The sequence below is a fragment of the Dendrobates tinctorius genome, unplaced genomic scaffold (genome assembly GCF_039654945.1).
Source record: "Dendrobates tinctorius isolate UK_male_01 unplaced genomic scaffold, ASM3965494v1 ptg000146l, whole genome shotgun sequence".
NCBI classification, from domain to species: Eukaryota; Metazoa; Chordata; class Amphibia; order Anura; family Dendrobatidae; genus Dendrobates; species Dendrobates tinctorius.
The window spans coordinates 1,913,389-1,931,771 of record NW_027361813.1 but is presented as its reverse complement, the minus strand read 5'-3'; the positions used below and the strand labels follow the sequence as shown (position 1 = coordinate 1,931,771).

The window sequence follows — 18,383 nt, the reverse complement described above, 5'->3', positions numbered from 1 at the left end:
CCACTCGAGAATCCAGTACAAACTTATTACCCTCACCCACAAAGCCCTCCATGGCTCAGCACCACCCTACATCTCCTCCCTTGTTTCAGTATACCACCCTACCCGCGCCCTTCGCTCTGCTGATGACCTGAGGTTAGCATCCTCAATAATCAGAACCTCCCACTCCCGTCTTCAAGACTTTACACGTGCTGCGCCAATTCTTTGGAATGTACTTCCCAGGTCAATACGATTAGTCCCCAATCCCTACAATTTTAAATGTGCCTGAAAACTCATTTATTCAGACTGGCCTACCGTCTCAACACATTAACCTAATCTATCCCTGTGTGGAACAGCCAAAAGATTTTTTTACCATAACCATATTTCCCGCATCATGTTCCCACATGCTTTATGCATCCATTAGCCCTCTGCATCCGTACTATTACACACTTAACATTATGGCTGGTCCATAGAATCAGGGCAACTGTTACCACCCACCTTTCGTGTCTCCCTCTTTCCTCATAGACTGTAAGCTTGCGAGCAGGGCCCTCATTCCTCTTGGTATCTGTTATGATCTATATGATTATTGTTATGCTGTAATGTCTATCGTCTGTACTAGTCCCTCTGAAATGTAAAGTGCTGCGGAATATGTCAGCGCTATAGAAATAAAATTATTATTTATTATTATTAATTCACTCAACTTACATGACCTGTATGAATGCTTACCACGCAACCCCCATGGCCTGTATGCACACTCGCCACAAAAGACTCCATTGCTCAACAAAAAGCAAGGTGAAGCACTTAGACAAGCCTGTGAAATACTGGAAGAACATAGTCTGGTCAGATGAGACCAAAGTTGATTGGGATGCCATAATCCACCATGATAGGAGACCAAAGGGCACTGCGTGTCACCCCAAAAACTGACAATCGCTGTATATTTTGCGGGTAGTTTTTACTTTTTGTACTACATATGTGCCCCATTGGGCTCTTTTTTATGTTATCGTCTTCCTTTGTGCAGGTCGTGGCCTTGAAGTTCATCCCTAAGATTGGGCGTTCTGAGAAAGAGCTGAGAGGCCTGAAGCGAGAGATCCAGATAATGAGAGACCTGCGACACCCCAATATTGTGCGGATGCTGGACAGTTGTGAGACAGAGAGAGAGGTGAGCAAATCTGTGATCCGGGAGGGTAGCAGATTTATCAATTCCGTGACTTGACCTTCAATGTGGGTCTCTCCTTTGTGTGTCATGTTCTTCTCCTTTATTATGGGGTGCGGTCTTTGTGAAGGTCACACTCTTGTGGGTCTCTGAACGTCACTCTCTCTGCATGCAGTGGTGTGTCTACTGCAGACATCATTCTCTCTGCTATATGGCAGTCTGTTGTGAGTTCATTTTCCCCTTCACCATTGAGGTCTGATGAACTCCCTCTTCTGGTGAAGGAAGGTAGTGAGGCTGATTACCAAGCATCTGGGCAGGATGATGATGACTGGGTGACAGAAATTGCTGACTGGATATAAGGCAGCCGACGCCCTTCTGCCTTGCTGGTGATCTCTCTGAGGGATTCTAGGAGTCCAGTCTGATTCCTGCTCCTCAAAAGCTAAGTTTTCTGCTCTGTTTTTTGCATTTGTGTTTTGGTTTTGTTTTTCCTTGTTTTTCTGGATTTCTGCCATTCCCTGCTGGGGTGTGCTGAATTCCTTTTTGCTCTGTCTTCAGAAAATACCTGAGTACTGATAGTCTTTTTGAAGCCTAGCGTCTTCAGGGCTTTTTTCCCTATCAGCTGTTGGCTCTTGTTTTGATAGGGTTTTGGCGTATTGCAGACAGCAGCTTTTCTATCCTGTCCTATGTAGTTAGCTTGGGCCCCATCATTTGCTCAGCCTATCTTTCCTTCTGTGTGAGTGTTTTTTCATCTTGCTTCACCGTCATTATATGTTGGGGGCTGCCTATTGCTTTGGGGTCTGCTCTGGGGCAGTTTAGATTTCCCTTTCTGTCTTTAGGCTATGTAGTTCTCCGGCTGTGATCGAGGGGTCTAGGGCACCGTAGGAACCCGCCACGGCTACTGCTAGTTGTTGTTGATAGGTTCAGGGGTCTGTAATCCGATAGCTGCCAACTTCTCTGGTTTTCTGGACTTAGCTAGTATTTCTGGTTTTGCCTCCTACGGTGACTCATTCATAACAGCAGTCTCTCCTTGCGACCATAGTCAGTTAGCATGGCTGTCTTTTAGATTTTCTGGTCAGTCTTTTGTGTCGGTGGGGCTTTCAGCTGCAGGCCGCTTTCTTCAACCGATCAGCGCTCCAGGCCGTGCAGCCCATCAGCGTGCCTTATAAGCGTACCATCCACCCAATGTCCCTCCTCCTATCAATTAGAGTGCTCCTGTTGGCTCCTCCTCATCCTCCCTGTCGGTGCTATCTGCTCTACCGCTGATCATCTATGCACCGCGGGGCCGGTGCCTGAAGGACCGAGTATCGGCGATTCTTCACAAGAGCGCACCACCCAGCGGACTCTCTGAGCGAGCAGGCTGTTTTCTGCCTGAGAGCGGGTACAGCTGGCACCTCAGCCGCATTTCTTCACCGCTCCCTAACACCCTCCTTTGTTTTTCCCTTTTGCCTTTGCTTCTCTGTCTCTTATAATATCAGAGTCTAGAGAGGATTGTGCGCGCTCGTCAGCACAATCTGCCCTCATTGCTTATTATGCCTGTGTTTTCTGTAGCATGAAGTTTTACAGCAGCCAGTCTGTGTCCTATTGTGTCACTTGTACTCCTCCTCCATATTCTTTGCTAATATCCACTCTGGGGAACAATGTAAGGTGTGAGGAGACTCTCTGTTCACCTCGACCCAGGCCCGGACTTTAGCTCAGTCAGTAGATGAATTAACCAATGTGTCCAAGTTTCTGGTTACAGTTGTAGAATGATTGCAGACGCCTTATACATCCTATGGGACTCTTACCGCCGCAGAAAGTGAGTCAAACCCTCAAGCTACTCCACAGCAGCATGACCAATCGTGGCTGCAATCCAAGTGGCCTCTGTTCACTTCATCATCTGAATCACTCTCTGTCTCCTGGAGGAGCCTTACATGGTCATTCTCCTCCTCTGAGTGTGTACTCCCCACAACATTTAGACCCAAGTTCCCGCTTGGAGTCTGTCCTTGACCTCTATCAGGTGGGAAAACTAAGGGAGTTGATGGAGAGCCTCGTGTCAGCTGTAGACCCCATCTCGGGGTTACTGCAGTGGACCCTCCTCTGAGGGGGCTTCTTCAGGAGCGGTAGAGGCGGGGCTGTCTAATTCTAACCAAGAGGAATTTGCAGAAGTCATGGGAGCTTCCAGACAAATGGTTTCAGAGGTATAGTCACATGGAGGTGTTGTGCCCCTTTCCAGCAGAGCTGATTGCATCCTGGTCCAATTCGCCTGTGGTGGATACTTCTGAATCTTGTTTGTCCAAAACCACCACCCTTCCTTTCTCCAAGGTGGTGGCCCTTAGAGATTCTAGAGACAGACGTATAGACGCTATAGTCAAATCAACCTTCGAGGAAGCAGGTTTTGCATTATGCCCAGCTTTTCTGCCACTTGGGTGTCGAAAACAGTTACTGCTTGGGCTAAACACTTACAGTGGGGTATTTTTTGCCAGGTCTCAGGGGATTCAATTGGCTGAGGTAGCTGTTCAGATGTGTCAGGAAGGTGGGTATCTGTGTTCAGCTTCCCTAGATGCAGCTGAGTGTGCTGATCAGGTTGCAAGCAATAGTGGGGCTTACCGGCACATTCTTAGTCTCAAACCGTAGAGGGGGCAGATCTTGCTTCCAAGAAGTCTCTTACAAATCTACCATTCGAGGTCTCTCGTATATTTGGGTCCACATCAGACAAGATTATTGCTGATGTCACAGGCTGTTACCCTTCCTCTTCAGTCCAGGGACATCCGTTCTTTTCTTAGGTGTGGGGCTCTTCAGTTTCTCCCTTTTCACCAATTTCCAGACAATTCCAGCCATCAGATTAAGTCTAGAACCACCCAGGGCAGAAGGAGAAGAGCATTTTTTTAGGCCACACCTTCAAGGTGCCCTCAGGGCCCAAAACTTAAGTTCTCTTGGCTCCAGAGGTAACAGAGGAGTGGCTGGCCTTTTTCTCCTCTTCTAGGATGCATAGCTTGGGGTGATCAGCAGTGGCTGCGTCAGAGAGTCTCCTCAGGTTACAAAATTGAATTTATTACCCATCCGCAGGATTGATTTTTTTTTTAATTTTTTTATTCAGCTCCATCCCCCCAGATCTTCCAGCATAAAAGCCAGTTTTAATCAGGCTATGTTGTTGCTTTTTCAGGCAGGAGTAATTTTAAAGGTCCCTCCTTTAGAGTGTGTCAAGGAGTTCTACTCGAACCTGTTTGTCATACCAAGAAAAAGACTGATCAGCACGTCTGGACATTTACACGCTTCGGAAGGCATTCCAACCGATGCGGTATGAGAGTCCTAGGCAAGATGGTGGCAACTTTCAAGGTGGTTCCGTTTGCACGGAAAAGTCTCAAGCGAGACCTTGACAGAATGCCAATGTAGCCAGTTGTGACGGGGCGCCCCCAGAAGAAGCAGACGGCGAAACGCGCGTCAGGGTGAGGGGACACTACCACTCTATCCTGTCAGGTAAAAAACCTTGCCCAATATACACTACCGTTCAAAAGTTTAGGGTCACTTAGAAATTTCCTTATTTTTGAAAGAAAAGCACAATTTTTTCCAATGAAGCTAATATTAAATGATTCAGAAATACACTCTATACATTGTTAATGTGGTAAATGACTATTCTAGCTGCAAACGTCTGGTTTGTAATGCAATAGCTTCATAGGTGTATAGAGGCCCATTTCCAACAACCATCACTCCAGCGTTCTTATGGTACTTTGTGTTTGCTAATTGTGTAAGAAGGCTAATGGATGGTTAGAATACCCTTGAAAACCCTTGTGCAAGTAAGTTAGCAGAGCTGAAAACAGATTGGCTGATTAGAGAAGCTATAAACCTGACCTGCCTTTGAGCTAGTTGAGAATCTGGAGCATTACATTTGTTGGTTCCATTAAACTCTCAAAATGGCCAGAAAAAAAGAACTTTCATGTGAAACTCGACAGGCTATTCTTGATCTTAGAAATGAAGGCTATTCTATGCGAGAAATTGCCAAGAAACTGAAGATTTCCTGCAACGGTGTGTACTACTCCCTTCAGAGGAGAGCACAAACAAGCTCTAACCAGAGTAGAAAGAGAAGTGGGTTGCCCCGCTGCACAACTGAGCAACAAGACAAGTACATTAGAGTCTGCAGTTCGAGAAATCGACGCCTCACAGGTCCTCAACTGGCAGCTTCATTAAATAGTACACGCAAAACACCAGTATCAACGTCTACAGTGAAGAGGTGACTCCGGGATGCTGGCCTTCAGGGCAGAGTGGCAAAGAAAAAGCCATATCTGAGACTGGCTAATAAAAGGAAAAGATTAATATGGGCAAAAGAACACAGACATTGGACAGAGGAAGATTGGAAAAAAGTGTTATGGACGGACAAATCCAAGTTTTAGGTGTTTGGATCACACAGAAGAACATTTGTGAGACACAGAACAACGGAAAAGATGCTGGAAGAGAGCCTGACGCCATCTGTCAAGCATGGTGGAGGTAATGTGATGGTCTGGGGTTGCTTTGGGGCTGGTAAAGTGGGAGATTTGTACAAGGTAAAAGGGATTTTGAATAAGGAAGGCTATCACTCCATTTTGCATCGCCATGCCATACCCTGTGGACAACGCTTGATTGGAGCCAATTTCATCCCACAACAGGACAATGACCCAAAGCACACCTCCAAATTATGCAAGAACTATTTAGGGAAGAAGCAGGCAGCTGGTATTCTATCTGAAATGGAGTGGCCAGCGCAGTCACCGGATCTCAACCCCATTGAGCTGTTGTGGGAGCAGCTTGACCGTATGGGGAGCAAAAAGTGCTCATCAAGCCAAACCGACATGTGGGAGGGGCTTCTGGAAGCATGGGGGGGAATTTCTCCAGATTACCTCAGCAAATTTACTGCTAGAATGCCAAAGGTCTGCAATGCTGGAATTGCTGCAAAGGAGCATTCTGTGACGAAAGCAAAGTCTGAAGGAGAAAATTATCTAATATATAATGCTCTAAGTGTATGTCCAGGATAGGCATCCGCACCATCGCAGCTACAGCCACAAAATTTGGCACAGTCACACGTCTGGACCCCGAGAGCGTCCCAAGCTATGTTGTGAGGCGAAATTTCAACCCCGAAATTTCAAATTGCCCCTATCTACATACTGGGGAAACAGTGTGTGCGTATCAAGCCCCACCCCTCATTATGATGTCACAATGGTTGCCATGGCGACGCTGATGTCATCATAGGTTGCAAGCCCCACCGCCTCTCATTATGATGTCATAATGGTTGACTATGGGATGGAGGATGTGTGATGGGTATATGGGCACTGGACTATGGGATGGAGGATATGTATGATGGGTATATGGGCACGGGACTATGGGATGGCGGATATGTATGATGGGTATATGGGCACGGCACTATGGGATGGCGGATATGTATGACGGGTATATGGGCACGGGACTATGGGATGGAGGATATGTATGACGGGTATATGGGCACGGGACTATGGGATGGCGGATATGTATGATGGGTATATGGGCACGGGACTATGGGATGTAGGATATGTATGATGGGTATATGGGCACGGGACTATGGGATGGCGGATTTGTCATGGGTATATGAGCACGGGACTATGGGATGGAGGATATGTATGATGGGTATATGGGCATGGGACTATGGGATGGAGGATATGTATGATGGGTATATGGGCACGGGACTATGGGATGGCGGATATGTATGACGGGTATATGGGCACGGGACTATGGGATGGAGGATATGTATGACGGGTATATGGGCACGGGACTATGGGATGGCGGATATGTATGATGGGTATATGGGCACGGGACTATGGGATGGCGGATATGTATGACGGGTATATGGGCACGGGACTATGGGATGGAGGATATGTATGACGGGTATATGGGCACGGGACTATGGGATGGCGGATATGTATGATGGGTATATGGGCACGGCACTATGGGATGGCGGATATGTATGACGGGTATATGGGCACGGGACTATGGGATGGAGGATATGTATGACGGGTATATGGGCACGGGACTATGGGATGGCGGATATGTATGATGGGTATATGGGCACGGCACTATGGGATGGCGGATATGTATGATGGGTATATGGGCACGGGACTATGGGATGGAGGATATGTATGACGGGTATATGGGCACGGGACTATGGGATGGCGGATATGTATGATGGGTATATGGGCACGGGACTATGGGATGTAGGATATGTATGATGGGTATATGGGCACGGGACTATGGGATGGCGGATTTGTCATGGGTATATGAGCACGGGACTATGGGATGGAGGATATGTATGATGGGTATATGGGCACGGGACTATGGGATGGCGGATATGTATGATGGGTATATGGGCATGGGACTATGGGATGGAGGATATGTATGATGGGTATATGGGCACGGGAATATGGGATGGCGGATATGTATGATGGGTATATGGGCACGGGACTATGGGATGGAGGATATGTATGATGGGTATATGGGCACGGGACTATGGGATGGAGGATATGTATGATGGGTATATGGGCACGGGCCTATGGGATGGATGATATGCATGATGGGTATATGGGCACGGGCCTATGGGATGGAGGATATGTATGATGGGTATATGGGCACGGGACTATGGGATGGAGGATATGTATGACGGGTATATGGGCACGGGACTATGGGATGGAGGATATGTATGACGGGTATATGGGCACGGGACTATGGGATGGAGGATATGTATGACGGGTATATGGGCACGGGACTATGGGATGGAGGATATGTATGACGGGTATATGGGCACGGGACTATGGGATGGCGGATATGTATGACGGGTATATGGGCACGGGACTATGGGATGGAGGATATGTATGATGGGTATATGGGCACGGGCCTATGGGATGGAGGATATGTATGATGGGTATATGGGCACGGGACTATGGGATGGAGGATATGTATGACGGGTATATGGGCACGGGACTATGGGATGGCGGATATGTATGATGGGTATATGGGCACGGCACTATGGGATGGCGGATATGTATGATGGGTATATGGGCACGGGACTATGGGATGGAGGATATGTATGACGGGTATATGGGCACGGGACTATGGGATGGCGGATATGTATGATGGGTATATGGGCACGGGACTATGGGATGTAGGATATGTATGATGGGTATATGGGCACGGGACTATGGGATGGCGGATTTGTCATGGGTATATGAGCACGGGACTATGGGATGGAGGATATGTATGATGGGTATATGGGCACGGGACTATGGGATGGCGGATATGTATGATGGGTATATGGGCATGGGACTATGGGATGGAGGATATGTATGATGGGTATATGGGCACGGGACTATGGGATGGCGGATATGTATGATGGGTATATGGGCACGGGACTATGGGATGGAGGATATGTATGATGGGTATATGGGCACGGGACTATGGGATGGAGGATATGTATGATGGGTATATGGGCACGGGCCTATGGGATGGATGATATGCATGATGGGTATATGGGCACGGGCCTATGGGATGGAGGATATGTATGATGGGTATATGGGCACGGGACTATGGGATGGAGGATATGTATGACGGGTATATGGGCACGGGACTATGGGATGGAGGATATGTATGACGGGTATATGGGCACGGGACTATGGGATGGAGGATATGTATGACGGGTATATGGGCACGGGACTATGGGATGGAGGATATGTATGACGGGTATATGGGCACGGGACTATGGGATGGCGGATATGTATGACGGGTATATGGGCACGGGACTATGGGATGGAGGATATGTATGATGGGTATATGGGCACGGGCCTATGGGATGGAGGATATGTATGATGGGTATATGGGCACGGGACTATGGGATGGAGGATATGTATGATGGGTATATGGGCACGGGACTATGGGATGGAGGATATGTATGATGGGTATATGGGCACGGGACTATGGGATGGAGGATATGTATGATGGGTATATGGGCACGGGACTATGGGATGGAGGATATGTATGATGGGTATATGGGCACGGGACTATGGGATGGAGGATATGTATGATGGGTATATGGGCACGGGCCTATGGGATGGATGATATGCATGACGGGTATATGGGCACGGGCCTATGGGATGGAGGATATGTATGATGGGTATATGGGCACGGGACTATGGGATGGAGGATATGTATGACGGGTATATGGGCACGGGACTATGGGATGGAGGATATGTATGACGGGTATATGGGCACGGGACTATGGGATGGAGGATATGTATGATGGGTATATGGGCACAGGACTATGGGATGGAGGATATGTATGACGGGTATATGGGCACGGGACTATGGGATGGCGGATATGTATGACGGGTATATGGGCACGGGACTATGGGATGGAGGATATGTATGATGGGTATATGGGCACGGGCCTATGGGATGGAGGATATGTATGATGGGTATATGGGCACGGGACTATGGGATGGAGGATATGTATGATGGGTATATGGGCACGGGACTATGGGATGGAGGATATGTATGACGGGTATATGGGCACGGGACTATGGGATGGAGGATATGTATGACGGGTATATGGGCACGGGACAATGGGATGGAGGATATGTATGATGGGTATATGGGCACGGGACTATGGGATGGAGGATATGTATGATGGGTATATGGGCACGGGACTATGGGATGGAGGATATGTATGATGGGTATATGGGCACGGGACTATGGGATGGAGGATATGTATGATGGGTATATGGGCACGGGACTATGGGATGGAGGATATGTATGATGGGTATATGGGCACGGGACTATGAGATGGAGGATATGTATGATGGGTATATGGGCACTGGACTATGGGATGGAGGATATGTATGATGGGTATATGGGCACGGGACTATGGGATGGAGGATATGTATGATGGGTATATGGGCACGGGACTATGGGATGGAGGATATGTATGATGGGTATATGGGCACGGGACTATGGGATGGAGGATATGTATGATGGGTATATGGGCACGGGACTATGGGATGGAGGATATGTATGATGGGTATATGGGCACGGGACAATGGGATGGAGGATATGTATGATGGGTATATGGGCACGGGACTATGGGATGGAGGATATGTATGATGGGTATATGGGCACGGGACTATGGGATGGAGGATAATTATAATTTGCTATAACTAACCACTGTTAGTTACTATGCCCGGGCACCGCCGTGCTTTTCAGCTAGTTTCAAATAAAAATCTTTTTTTCGAACCTTGTCAATGTCTGGACGAGATTTTACATTCATTTGGCATCTCATCTGATTAATAAAAGTATGAGTTTTCATGGAAAACACAAAATTGTCTGGGTGACCCCAAACTTTGGAACGGTAGTGTATGTTTCTTTCACCTGTATCTCTTTACCGTGGGAGCTGGAGGCTTCTGAATTACTGGGGTCTTTCATTGTCATTAAGGATATTTGAGCACTTTGAACGCTTTTCACATGGCTTCTATTGTATCTCTTTACTACTTGGCATTTTTATGTTATGGACTACATTGATTTATGATTGCTATGACAAATTTATGCTTTACTTGTATTTGATTAAATTATATTAAGCACTGGATATTTCGGATAGCTTTTTTGTCAATATCTGGGCATACTGATGACCCATAATGGCTGTTCTTTGATACCTTGCTATATATATAATTTTTTATGTAGTCCATTTTCTAACTAATCATTGTGGTGATGTCTCTTTTGTGAGACATCCTGTTTTTTTTATCCTATTTGGGTTTCTTGTTTTTTAATATTGAAATAAACTGAATTAATTTTATTATTGGATCTCTTCTTTCTGGGGTATAAATATATATCCTAGTTTGGTATATATGTATTATATGAAGTGCCATCTTTGATTTGTTATTGAGACAATTGTGATTAATTTATGTTATACACTATGTTCATGCTACTTTGATGCTGAGCTCCATATACCCATTGCGTTACACCGCATGCTGTCGGTCTACACACAGGATCTGTTTTATTATACAAGTGTATCCATTCCCCTGGTGCCATTCATTCATCGTCTCTTTTTGGAACAAGATAAACTATATCTACAGCATTTCCCTGATCCACCCAGTCATTGATTGTCATAGGTCAGGATCACACATGCGAGAAATACGACTGAGACTCGCATGTTAATACCTGTCACTGCCACCGACACTCAAGAGCAGAGCGTGCGGCCGCATAGCAATACATGCAGCCGCAGGCTCCGTTCCCGAGTGTCGGTGGCAGTGCTGAGTACTAACATGCGAGAGTCGACGTGTTTCTTGCATGTGTGATCCCGGCCATAGAAGGAAATTAAGCTACTCTGACATGACTTATTAGTTACAAACCCATGCTGACTCTGTTTAATCACTTCATTCTTATCAAGGTACTGACATACATGTTGTTTAATAATTTGTTCAAAGATCTTTCCTAGTATAGAAGTCAGACTCACCGGCCACATTTGCTCTTCTCCGCTGTTCTGGGACTTCTCCTGTTCTCCAAGAATCTTCAAAGATTATGGAGAATGGTTCAAAAATTTCTTCTGCTATCTCCTTCAGAACTCTGGGGTGTAATTCATCTGGACCTGGAGACTTGAATTCATTTATGTTAGCTAAGTATTCCCTCACTATCTGTCTGTTTATAGATATCCCGGATTCTTCTATTCCCTTAATAGGACAGTGAAGAACAGTTGATGTTACATTTCCTTTCTGAGAGAAAATACATGCAAAATAGGAATTTAAAAGTTCGGCCTTCTCAACATCCTGTCTTACCATTTCATCATTTTCATCCTGTAAAAATCCTATAGCATCTTTGACTTTACTTTTACTTTGGACATATCGCCCAAATCCTTTTTTATTTCTTTTGACGTCTCTTGCAAGTTTTAATTCATTGTCAGCTTTAATAATCTGATTTGTGCCCTGCAGGTTCTGCAGACAGCATTATATTCTTCTTTAGATATGCCTCCCTCTTTCCATTTGATAAACATTTCTTTCTTCCTGTTTAGCATGTGTTCATCCATCCTGGTTTCCTTAAATGCTTCCTATTCTTCCCTCTTTTCGAAATTGTTAACGATTGTGCTTTGAGAATCTCATTTTTCACTTTTGTCCTTAAAGGGGATCTGTCACCCTTTTTATCCCCTATTAGCTGCCGGCATAGACATCAGGGGCTTATCTACATCATTCTGTAATGCATTCTGTAATGCTGTAGGTAAGCCCTCGATGTAACCTGAAAGAGAAGAAAAACACGTTATATTATACTCACCGGGGTGGGCGGTCCGGTCCGATGGGTGTTGCGGTCCGGTCTGGCGCCTCCCTTCTTCATGCGATGACGTCCTCTTCTCCCATCCTGTAATGGCTCCGGCGCAGGTGCATTGCTTTGCCCTGTTGAGGGCTGAGCAGAATTCTTTAGTGCGCAGGCGCCAGACCTCTCCCGACGCCTGCGCACTGCAGGACTCTGCTCTGCCCTCAGAGCAGTGCGCCTGCGCCGGAGCCATTACAGGATGGGAGAAGAGGACGTCATCGCATGAAGAAGGGAGGCGCCGGACGGGACGGCGACACCCATCGGACCGGACCGCCCCCCCGGTGAGTATAATATAACGTGTTTTTCTTCTATTTCAGGTTACATCGGAGGCTTATCTACAGCATTACAGAATGCTGTAGATAAGCCCCGATGTCTATGCCAGCAGCTGCAAAGCCAAAAAAAGGGTGACAGATTCCCTTTAAGGATATCCAGCCATTGGATCCCTCCGATTCTCTTTCTGAGTCTCTTAAAATCTGCCTTTCTGAAATCTAACCTTGAAGATTGGAGACGTGCGCTTGGTGCTTCTCCATTTGCATCTGCCAGTTCAGATTCAGTCTGACAGTGCCACTGGGGTGGCCTGTATCATTCATTACAGTAGGACATGGAGTCTTCTCGCCATGTCAGAGGTGACAAGGATTTTGGAGTGGGCAGAGAACAGAGTTCCAATAATTTCGGCTGTTCACATACCTGGGAGTAGACAAATGGGAAGCAGACTTCCTAAGCTGCCAGCGAATAGCCGCAGGAGCATGGGCACTTCATCTGAAGTTATTCAGGCAGACCTGTCTTCGGTGGGGCACGCCAGATGTCGATCTGATAGCATCCAGGCTAAACTGTAAGGTACTCAAATTTGTCTGGTTTGGCAATTCCCTTGGTCCCAACCAACTCTGCCTTAAGGCTAAGTGCACACGTACCGGAACTCTCGCGGAAGTTACCGCGAGAATTCCGGAATTCCAGTCCGCGGGAAAATCACATTTTAAATTCCCGCGATTTTCCCGCGGAAAAACTAGCATTTTGCAAGCGTATTTAGCTTGCAAAATACTAGCGTTTTCCAAGCGATCTGTAGCATCGCTTGGAGAACTGATTGACAGGTTGGTCACACTCGTCAAACATAGTGTTTGACGAGTGTGACCAACTTTTTACTACTGAGGCCGCCTATGCAGCATCAGTAGTAAAAGATAGAATGTTAAAAAAAAATAAAAAACGGTGTTATTCTCACCTTCCGACGTCCCGCGCCGGCGTTCCCAGTAATCCTTTGCGAAAATGCCCGCGATGACGTCAGTTCTCGCGGGATCGCGACGTCTCGCGGTTATTCGCGATCCCGCGAGAACGGACGTCATTGCGGGCATTTTCGCAAAGGATTACAGGGAACGAAAGCGTGAAGAGAAGCGGGAAGACTGCGCGGGACGTCGGAGGGTGAGAATACAATATTTTTTATTTTTAAATTCTATTTTTTACAGGGATATGGTACCCAAAGCCTGGAGGACAGTCTCCTCTCCTCCGGACCGTGGGTACCATCCGCAAATGTTCTGCTTACTTTCCGCATGGTGTGCACAGCCACATGCGGGAAGCAAGCGGAACAATGCATTCCTATGGGTGCGGGATCGCCGCTATTCCGCAAATTAATGAGCATGCTGCGGTTTTTACCGTGAAGCGATTCCGCCGCGGTAAAAACCGCAGCATTAGCGCAGCATTGCGGAATCCCATAGGAATGCATGGGATGCTTATTTTTCGCGTTTTCGCGGCAAAATCGCGCGGTTAAAACCGCCGCGGAAACGCGAAAAAAACGCCACGTGTGAACTCAGCCTAACTGTTTCTTCTTCTAGCCCTTCTGCCTGGATTTCTCAAGAAAACTAAGGCAGAGGGGATTCCAGTCATCATCATTACACCAGACTGGCCTGGAAAAACTTATGTGGACGTGATAAACCTCCCGTCAGATGCTCCCTGGACTCTCCTGGACCATCCAGATCTTTTTCAGGATTCGATGTTCCATCAGAACTTATAGTCGCTCAGTTCAATAGCCGCGTTTCTGAGAGCAGCAGGTCTGTCTGAGCTAGTCATCCAGATGAGTATGATCAAGGCACGTAAGCTCTCCTTGCGGCGTATCTATCATTGCACTTGAAAGGCCTACTTTCATTGATGTGAGTTTACATAAGTACTTTGCTCTAATGGCCTTTTTTTTCTTTTAACAGTCTGGTCTGGAGTCTGTGTTGGCGCTTAGCTCCCTCAATGAACAGGTCTCCGTTCTTGCAATTCTATTTTGGAAGTATTTGTCTTCTAAGCCACGGGTCAAGACTTTTCCTCAGGGCTTGTGCATGTTAGACCACTGTATCAGGCTCCCATTGATCCTTGAGATCTTAACCTCGTTTTGATCCCATTAAGGAAATCTCTCCTCTGCATCTTACCTATAAGACAGCTTTTCGTATAGCCATCACCTCCATCCATACGGTATTGGAGCTGACGGCTCTCTCCTGTTGTGCTCCTTACCTTGTCCTGCACCGGGACAAGGAAGTGTTGAGGTTCCTTCCTCCCTAAAGTGGTTTCAGGTTTTTACCTTAAAGGGAATCTGTCACCTCATTTTTGGCCGATGAGATACGGCCACCGCCATCAGTGGCTTATCTACAGTATTCTGTCATGCTGTATATAAGCCCCCGATGTAACCTGAAAGAGAAGAAAGACGAGATATATTATACTCACCCAGGGGCGGTCCGGGTCCAATGGGTGTCGCGGTCCGGCACCTCCCATCTTCTATTGATGACGTGTTCTTTGCTTCCCGTCGTGGCTTCGGCGCAGGCGCACTGCTCTGCCTTGTTGAGGGCAGAGTAAAGTAACTGCAGTGGAGTGCAGAGGTCCGGCACTTGCGCACTGCAGTATTCTGCTCTGCCCTCAACAGGGCAGATATAGTACGCCTGCGCCAGAGCCGCGATGGGAAGCAGAAGACGTCATCGCTAGAAGATGGGAGCCGCCGGACTGGACCGTGACACCCACCGGACCAGACCGCCCCTGGGTGAGTATAATATAACTTATTTTTCTTATCTTTCAGGTTACATTGGGGGCTTATCTACAGCATTACAGAATGCTGCAGATAAGCCCCTGATGGCGGTGGCCGCATCTTATATACGAAAAATGAGGTGACAGATTCCCTTTAGTGAGAGTATAGTCTTGCCCTCCTTTTGCCCAGTGCCTTCTCATCCGATAGATAGAACCTTGCACAAGTTGGATGCCGTCTGGGTCGAGCTGCGCTATGTAGCAGTCACCGCTCTATTCAGATGATTGGACTCCTTATTTGCCATTCTGGAGGCCCTTGTAGAGGTCTTGCTCCTTCTAAGGCGACTGTTGCTCTCTGTAGTAAAATGGCCATTTTTGAAGCCTATAGATCAAAGGCCAGTGTTCTCACTTTCAGGATTAAGGCAACTCGACATGGACGGTGGGAGCTTCCTGGGCTGTCCATCAGCAGGCGTCGGCTCTGTAAGGCAGCTACTTGGTCATCAGTTTTACGGGGTCCGCACCCTTTGCTTTGACAGATGCAAATTTTGTGAGGAAAATACTGCAGGCGGTTGCTCAGGCTGCCGTTGCTCAGGCGGCTGCTTCTGCAGAAAGAGTGCAAAACTTTGGTGGTTACATTTTAATGTTTAGTTTATTTTCACCCCAGAAGCGTCATTTGGACGTGTTCCCTAATGAAGGACTCGCCATAAAATCGCTGCCTCATAGTCTTCATTGGGGAACACAGCACCCACCCTTGGTTGCCTGGTTGGGGGCGCCCTTACATTGTATTTTCTCTGAATGTAATTGGATTATTTTCCTTTATTTCTTTTGACTTATTCTACTTTTTCACAAGACTAGGAGGCCTGACGTTAGCAGGCGAGGTACAGTTTGCATTTAGGGTGTAATAATGGTGGCAGCCGACTGTCCCGTGGTTTCCGTGCCCCCCTCCCCATGAAGACCACGTGACAGAGATCTAAGGTGAGTACCAAAAGTCTTAATTTTTCTCTCCGATTCCTCTTTAGGTCGTTGTAGTCACAGAATATGCGGAAGGAGAACTGTTCCAGATTTTGGAGGATGATGGGAGTCTGTCTGAAGATTTAGTAAGTATTCATGCCCCAGAAAGTGATTCCTGGACTCAAGAACTGCAAGCAACAGTTCACTCCCTTATGTGAATTACATACAGTATCGCCCCTGAAATAGTCCCCCTGCGGTCCTTGTAGGGTTAAACATCAGCATCTTTGTCCAGTGGTGGGCTAAAGACCATGTCAGACATGTAAAGGGGGGTCTTACCACATCCATAGTCCAGTAATGAATCCTGCTTCAAAATAATTGATACCGGCTCTCTAGCAAACCGTCCACTAGTATATAAGGGACCTCTGTGTCCTCCCCACAGGTCAGACACGTTATGTAAGGAGGAGGCTCTGATATTGGGGTGACGTGTGGTATAATGGGGGGCTGTGACTGAGCTCTCCTCCCCCGTAGGTGAAGGATGTGTGATATATTGAGGGGCTGGGATATTGGGGTGACTGTGCTCTCCTCCCCCCATAGATGAGTGACATGTTATATTGGGGGTCTATGATACTGGGGTGACTGTGCTCTCCTCCCCTATTGGTGAAGGATGTGTGGGTTATAGGAGGGCTGTGGTATTGGGGCGACTGTGCTCTCCTCCCCCCATAGATGAGTGACATGTTATATTGGGGGTCTATGATACTGGGGTGACTGTGCGCTCCTCCCCCCATAGATGAGTGACATGTTATATTGGGGGTCTATGATACTGGGGTGACTGTGCTCTCCTCCCCCCATAGATGAGTGACATGTTATATTGGGGGTCTATGATACTGGGGTGACTGTGCTCTCCTCCCCCCATAGATGAGTGACATGTTATATTGGGGTCTATGATACTGGGGTGACTGTGCTCTCCTCCCCTATTGGTGAAGGATGTGTGGTATATAGGAGGGCTGTGGTATTGGGGTGACTGTGCTCTCCTCTCCCCATAGATGAGTGACATGTTATATTGGGGGTCTATGATACTGGGGTGACTGTGCTCTCCTCCCCCCATAGATGAGTGACATGTTATATTGGGGGTCTATGATACTGGGGTGACTGTGCTCTCCTCCCCTATTGGTGAAGGATGTGTGGTATATAGGAGGGCTGTGGTATTGGGGTGACTGTGCTCTCCTCCCCCCATAGATGAGTGACATGTTATATTGGGGGTCTATGATACTGGGGTGACTGTGCTCTCCTCCCCCCATAGATGAGTGACATGTTATATTGGGGGTCTATGATATTGGGATGACTGTGCTCTCCTCCCCCCATAGATGAGTGACATGTTATATTGGGGGTCTATGATACTGGGATGACTGTGCTCTCCTCCCCTATTGGTGAAGGATGTGTGGTATATAGGAGGGCTGTGGTATTGGGGTGACTGTGCTCTCCTCCCCCCATAGATGAGTGACATGTTATATTGGGGGTCTATGATACTGGGGTGACTGTGCGCTCCTCCCCCCATAGATGAGTGACATGTTATATTGGGGGGTCTATGATACTGGGGTGACTGTGCTCTCCTCCCCTATTGGTGAAGGATGTGTGGTATATAGGAGGGCTGTGGTATTGGGGTGACTGTGCTCTCCTCTCCCCATAGATGAGTGACATGTTATATTGGGGGTCTATGATACTGGGGTGACTGTGCTCTCCTCCCCCCATAGATGAGTGACATGTTATATTGGGGGTCTATGATACTGGGGTGACTGTGCTCTCCTCCCCTATTGGTGAAGGATGTGTGGTATATAGGAGGGCTGTGGTATTGGGGTGACTGTGCTCTCCTCCCCCCATAGATGAGTGACATGTTATATTGGGGGTCTATGATACTGGGGTGACTGTGCTCTCCTCCCCTATTGGTGAAGGATGTGTGGTATATAGGAGGGCTGTGGTATTGGGGCGACTGTGCTCTCCT

General features: G+C 47.3%; 1 protein-coding gene across 2 annotated transcripts in view; it reads left to right on the top strand.

Annotated features, from left to right (window-relative positions):
- The window catches only part of STK36 (serine/threonine kinase 36), a 212,957-nt gene that overhangs the window by 33,806 nt on the left and 160,768 nt on the right, over positions 1 to 18,383 (top strand). For both annotated transcript variants that reach the window (XM_073546315.1, XM_073546316.1), the window contains exons 3-4: positions 995 to 1,135; positions 16,453 to 16,530. In XM_073546315.1, coding sequence (XP_073402416.1) covers positions 995 to 1,135; positions 16,453 to 16,530 — 219 coding nt within the window. The remainder of the gene's footprint in view (positions 1 to 994; positions 1,136 to 16,452; positions 16,531 to 18,383) is intronic.